The sequence below is a fragment of the Parambassis ranga genome, chromosome 10 (assembly GCF_900634625.1).
Source record: "Parambassis ranga chromosome 10, fParRan2.1, whole genome shotgun sequence".
Taxonomy (NCBI): Eukaryota; Metazoa; Chordata; class Actinopteri; family Ambassidae; genus Parambassis; species Parambassis ranga.
The window spans coordinates 19,602,321-19,609,218 of NC_041031.1; the positions used below are offsets into that span (position 1 = coordinate 19,602,321).

The window sequence follows — 6,898 nt, forward strand, 5'->3', positions numbered from 1 at the left end:
GCTCGGAAAGAGAGCCGTTATCGTGAGCCTCCCCCAACTCCCCCCGGCTACACTGCCCTGACCATCTCTGACCTCGCTGAAGGCCAGCACCCAGCCCCGTCTGTCCCCCCCACAACAACAGCGACCCACTCAGGCCGCCGACCACCAGACTACACCACAGCCTTGCAGCGCTCACGTATGGTCACCCAGTCGCCCGACTCCCACCAGGCACACCAGGGAGCCAAACAGCGAGCGGGCGGCCTCCACCGCACCCGCTCACCGGCCGAGGAGCAAGAGCCCGAGGAGGAAGAGGAGGGTGAGTCTTCCAAACTAGTCGCTCTGAGGAAGCCAGTGGCACAGCATACACCTGAGACTCCCAGACCATGAGAGTGTGTGTACGGGGGTTAACAGGCAGGGCCCCTCTCCCCAAGGCAGGTAAAAACTAATCTACCAGGTTGCCCCCCCCCCCTCCACTCCAGTGAACCTGCATGTCAACAGGAACACACACTTGAATTGAAACTGACCATTCCTTCACAAAGTCTCCCCGAGCACCAGCAGGACCGGTCCCACTCCAAATCACAAATGTCAGTGAAAATTATGGATGATCTGGGAATTGTTTATTTGGAGCGGGACCACCTTTAACCCACAATATGTCATCATGCATGAGTCATACTGGTTGGATTAGAAACTTCTCTTCCACCACACATTCTGCTCTTCTCTCTCTCTCTCTCACTCACTCACTCACGCTGTGTCCAGCAAGCATCCATCAGCAGTTGTTGTCAGGATAGTCTCAGCCATGCAATCAAACTCAATGCCTGTAAACATGCACCTCCATTCTCCTGCACCAGCACGCACCTGACTCGCCTGCACCCACTCTGGATGAATATTGTGTCATTTCAGCTGTCTGGTATTACAAACTGGCCGACCGAGCTGTGGATAAATCCAAGCAATTGTGCTTGCAGGCGGTTTTCACCTGCTGCCCTGTGACAGATGAGACATAGTAAATATAGTACATAAAAAATTGAACATTTATTGAAATAGTTTATGTGCAGGAAGCCCAATAAAAAGTCAAAAACTTTTCCACAAACAAAGCTTAAAAAGAACAGCAGCCAGTTCTTCCAGTGCACCAGTGTAAACGGTGGCAGTGCTGGTCGCAGCTGTGTGCATGCATCCATAACCTTCAGACAAGAAAAACTCTTTATTTGATGTACAAGAGCTGATTGATAAGTTTGTACCCTAAGTTAAAACCTGTGCATTTTAGGAAGGTGTAGCTGATGATTAATATTTAATTACATTATTTTAGTAATCAGTTAAAAAGTTCAGCTGCTCAGACATGTAACGAGAGCTGGAAACCCATTCCATTTGTTCTTAGGCCACAAGCTTATCTAACGCTGCTCGTAGTCTGCATCAGTATTAAACTGAATGTTGCCCTTTTATTCTACAAATATCATGTTCTTACATGTTTTTATTCATTTTTCTTCCCACAGAGGATGAACAGGTGTCAGCGGTCTGAGGGACAACGGTGGACGTCTTTGTTTTTTTTTGTTTTTTTGCAGTAACTTGAAGTCCCCCAGGATCAGGATGAGCAGGATTACAGAGACAGACCAATAGACTCATCATCAGTTACATACGTGCCTGCCTCCTCCTCCTCCTCCTCCTCCTCCACCTGGCTTTCCCTCCTAATCGATGGATTCCTCTGCTTGTCTCCCTCCCCTGCCTTAAAGCATCATGGGGGTTTTAATGACCCTGCATGCAAAAAAAAAAATAAAATGAAATCAAAATACTGTGAAGAAGAGATGGAGAGAGAAGGTCAAAGACGATGACAAAATGCCTGGCACTTTGGAAAAAAATTTAAAGAGACTACAGAAACCTAACCGATGCCGGGGTTTAGAGGGGGGTGGACCTGGTGCCACATACACACAAACCACATAGACCTTGCTGTTAGAAGACTGCCCCCCCCTCCCCCCTCTCCCCACACCACCATCCAGTGACACCTGTTACCACAAACATGACGTGTTGAGCTTCATCTGCACTTTCTCATTTTCTACTTTCTAAAAAAAAAAAACAAAAAAAACACACCGAACAAAGAAAACGAAGCAGACTGAAGGCTGAGAGAAATAAGAAGAGTTGACTTAATTTTCAGCTTCCCACTAAGATTTTTTTTTTCTTTCCCTTTTGTTTTTGTTTGCTCTGACTGATTGCACTCTGAGGGCCGAGAAAAAAAAAAAGAGACATCAGCCCCATCATCATTTCTCTGCCTGGACTGAAACAACCCATCTGTTGTCGAGTGTTTTTTTTTTTTGAACTCTTGAATCCAGTATTATCTCATGTTCACATGTGGAAGCTTATCACTTCTGTTGGTTCAAATCATGGAGGGAGAACCAACACGCACAGTGTACTGACATGCTTACACACACACACACACACACAATACATTTTATGTACCAGTACATACACATAAAACACAGTTTAAAACTAGCACTTTCAGCACAATCCTACGTAGATGTTACCAGGGTATGAGTGAAGCATATCTGACCTGTCGTCCCACCTCGGAGCTCGTGGATTTTTTTTTTTTTTTTTGAAACATCTCGTTGCTTGTTGTTACAGCCGGAGCGCAGACTGTTTTCACCTGTAGGTGATGTCAAAAAAGCACAGAGGTGGTTGCAAATCATGCTGATATCTGCGGTGCGTCTAGCTAGATACTTTTTGAAATCATGGCAGAGCAGCAAGCGAGAGAGAAAGAGAGCGAGCTCTCAATCACAGACCAGCAGGGGCTGGGAGAAACATCAGCAGATTTCAGAGGCTGCCAGTGTGTAAACTATCTGTCTTGTCTACTTTTTACAATATGATCTTGTACAGAGTCTTATAATAATCACACTTCCCTTCAGAAAAAAAAAAAAAAAAATCAGATTGGGCTTCTCACCCCGAACACACGCACCACATCTTGTGAATGTCCAAAGCGCCTTACTGTATGATGACATTTCTTTGACGTTCCCAAACGTGAATCACCTTGTTTCAGGAGCCGTCTTGAATCAAGCAATAGCAGAGTGAGATGCCTTATTCAAGATACTTCCCCTGACTTCATTTTTCTATTAAGACTCAGTACAAGATGTGAAGTCGGATCATTTACTGTCGGTCGTGGCTTCAGATCATCATCGTCATCAGAGCGACGCTGCGTCCCTCCCTCCCTCCCTCTGCTCTTGTGCTTATTAGATTCATCCTCGGCCTGTTACAGCTCCATGGATGCTGTATAATCAATGGAAGTGACTGAAGAGTTCCTGTTTTTTGTTTCACTCTTGACTCCGGTGGGGAAGTTGACATATGAAGTTTTTTTTGTTGTTGTTGTTGTCGTTTGTTTTGTTTTTAATTTCAAGGCTGCCAATCAGAACGTTTAAAAAAAAAAAATCACTTGTAAAAACTCGTTTTCTTCTATCGCCGAGTCCCACTGATCACATTGATCAGTCTCGGAAAAAAAAAAAAAAAAAAACTACAGACTGATGAAGCATATGAATGAGTGCAGTGTTTTCCACTGTGTTCTGTGACTACACACTAATAATTTCTGGAGTTTCCTTTTGTTATTGTAATTTCTTTTGTAATGGCTGCAGATAGATTGTTAATAATTTCTTTGTAATACAGTGGTTGACATGCATCATTCACTTTCATTCAACTCCTGAAGATAATGTGCATATTAGCGGGCTGAGTCCTATTTCGAAAAACAAAAAGTTGCACAAAAATGTACAAGCGTAAAGATAAGTGTAGTAGGTAGAACTGCTACTCTGTTTGATGTGTGATGTCAGTGAGAAATGTACATTTAGCTGGTGATGACCTTTTTTCTTCATTCTTTCTTGTACTACTTCGACCTGTATGTCTTTTAAAAAGACAATTGGTGGAGTATGTATCAGTTGTTTTTGTATTTTTAATACAATAATTGTAAATATTGGTTATATTTTTGTTCAAATGTACTATGTTTATGCCTCAACTTCCAGTTTATATGAAGCTGGGAATCAATAAATACTCCATAAAGAATCAACGCCTAGGTTTAAATGTACTCATTCATTCATTTCGATGTCTTTTACTTTCCTGGTTTATTTTCCATTGTGTTTGTTTCCCCACAGATACCGTCCAGTGATGGAAGCAACTTGAAAAGTGTAACCCTCATACTTTTCTATCTGACCACAGCGAGTCAGAATTAATAAAAAAAAAGAGAGAGAGAGAGATGCTGGAGTCTCCCTTTTCTTTTCACTTGTCTCGTTATCTGGAGCTGTGAGAGCAGCCCCGAGTCCCAACTCTGATTTTTACCTTCTGAAGTTAATTTCATTTCAAATAAAACTCAACAGTCCGTACCCACATCCCTCCAGCAAGAGAAATGAAGGGATGCCAAGCTTATTACCTCAGGCCGGGAAGCACATGTTGTGTCTCCTGCAACAAAAAAAATGTAATTCACATCTTATTTTTTATGATTACTGCAGAGATTTACTGATTTCTTTTCTTTTATTGAACAGTTAGTGAAAATGTCACCTTTACTGTTCCACCAGAATCACTGTATTCCTTCCTCAAAAAAGTCAGAAAAATCATATATATATATATATATATATATATATATATATATATATATATATACATATACATATATATATACGTATATATATATATATATATATATATATATATATATATATATATATATATATACATATACATATATATATACGTATATATATACGTATATATATATATATATATACACGTATATATATACATATATATACGTATATATATATATATATATATATATATACGTATGTATATATGTATATGTATATATATATATATATATATGTATGTATATATATGTATGTATATATAAAAAATATATACAAAAAATATATAAAAAAATCTTCAAGTCCATCTCATGAAGCATGGGAGCAAAAACAAAAGTGTTGCATTTATATTTTTGTTGAGTGTATATATATATATATATATATATATATATATATATATATATATATATATATATACACACACATGTTGATGAAGAGTCATCCAGGTCATAATTCGTAGAGACGATTGAAGCCATGCGTCTGGACTTGTAAAGTTTTCTTGACGTCTAGACGTTTTGCTGCTCATCCAAGCAGCTTCATCAGTTCTGGCCATCAGCATGCCTGACGTGCAATCAGCAGTCAATTGACCAAATTTACAGTTAAGATACAATGAAAAACACAAATACATAATAAATATATCAACAGAATGTGCACATACAGATCTTTGTTCTGACCACAAGAGGGCGCTGATTAGGATCAGGTTAGATCTTAATGGTGTTTACGTGCATATCAATGTGTTTAATTCTGTGTAATTGCCCCTGTTTAATTACAAAATCACCATCTTCCTGTATGAGAGTTGTTATCATTATCATTAGCTGGTGTTGCAGCGACTCATTCCTGCTCCTCATCTGCCGTGCAGTTTGACATTCTGAGTGTAGCCTTGTTACACCGGTCCACACTGTATCACAGCACGACATTTCCATTCCTCATGAAAAATTCAAGCTGTGTTCCTACTATCGCAGAGCGCAGGGCCCCAATTTGACACACTCTCCCCCCCAAAAAATAAAAATACCAGAAAGGAGTGGGGAAAAATACACATATACACACACATATACAGACAAACTCACAGCCTGGTAAAGTAACAAACATCCGTTTCCCTGCTTCAATTCTGACTCTACTCTCCTACATATAAAGAGAGAAAAGAAGTTGTACATTTCAGTTGATCAGTGTGATAGATCCAGAAACAACAAGGATATATTGATGCTAAATCCAAATCTGGAAACCTTTGTTCAAATTTAGTTGCTTCTGAGCTCAGACTTGTTTACGATTTGTAGCATCACAGCCAGAAAATGCCTACAACTGCACAAACTTTATGTATACATATTTATATTTTGTCATTTTCCCCTCCAGCTCCAGCTGCTGGGAAGAGGCGCTCATGCTGACAAATCATGTTTTCATTGTGATAAAGTATCAGAAGGAGAAAAAAGTATATATTTTCACTGCAGTTGTCTGCTTTGGAAAGATAACTGTGAGTGACTGTGGAGGCACAGAGCGCTGCTGCTGCTGCTGCATGAAACACAGCTGTAATCTGAGTGACACCCCCTCTGACTTTAGTTACCGGCAGCATGCTTACTACTCACTCGGCCCTGGATTGTGTGCTGTGCCTTCTGAGGCACCAGAGGGCACTCTTTGCCATGAAATGCCGCCAGATGGACCTGTCCACTCTTCTCCCTGGGCAATGGGCCTCCTTATCAAGGGGTAGCAGGCAGTCAGTGGTCCTCTGTAGATAGTCCGGCTGGTTATGTCTGTAAAGCCTGGGCCCAGAGTTGTCGACCGTGTTCAATTGAGGCAGCCACGGGTCATATTATGGGACTGTCTGGATTCCTTTCATGGTAAATTGGATGAAGGCAGCAGCACTAGAGCTGAGGGGAGTGGAGATGTCACAGCGTTCACCAGGCTGTGTCTGGACTCCGCAGGGCTTCACAGGCCTGAGCAGACAATTCAGTTAAAAGCTGTCGGAGTCAAAGAATTGAGAAGAAAGAAAGATTAATAAAGGCTGTGTACGGTCCTCTGTGCATGCAGGTGCAGGAGTAAAAATCCAGTGAAGGACTGTCATTCGTTTTTTGTTGAGAATAATGTTGCTCATAAAGGTTTCCAGACTGTCTTGTAAGAAGCGTGACATTCTCACTTCCTTTCTAGACTCCCATCCTCCAATAACACATTCGATACTAGACTTTTTTTTCCTTTGACACCTTTAAAATAATCAGTACTACAAATCAGCACAATACCAACAGTATGTTTAAGATAAGTAGCTCCAAACTGGTCAGATCTGTTATTATCTCACATCCAGCGTTTGGTTGTTCGAGGGAGGAACTGCT

At 40.9% G+C, this 6,898-nt stretch overlaps 1 protein-coding gene across 9 annotated transcripts in view; it reads left to right on the top strand.

The window, feature by feature from the left end:
- The window catches only part of rapgef2b (Rap guanine nucleotide exchange factor 2b), an 81,016-nt gene extending 77,550 nt beyond the window's left edge, over positions 1-3,466 (top strand). For 3 of the 9 annotated variants that reach the window (XM_028415420.1, XM_028415423.1, XM_028415425.1), the window contains one exon: positions 2-1,451. In XM_028415420.1, the coding sequence (XP_028271221.1) occupies positions 2-366 (365 nt within the window). In that variant the 3' untranslated portion in view covers positions 367-1,451. The other 6 variants (XM_028415421.1, XM_028415422.1, XM_028415418.1 and 3 more) reach the window with 5 other exon arrangements.
- Positions 3,467-6,898: the final 3,432 nt, after the last annotated feature.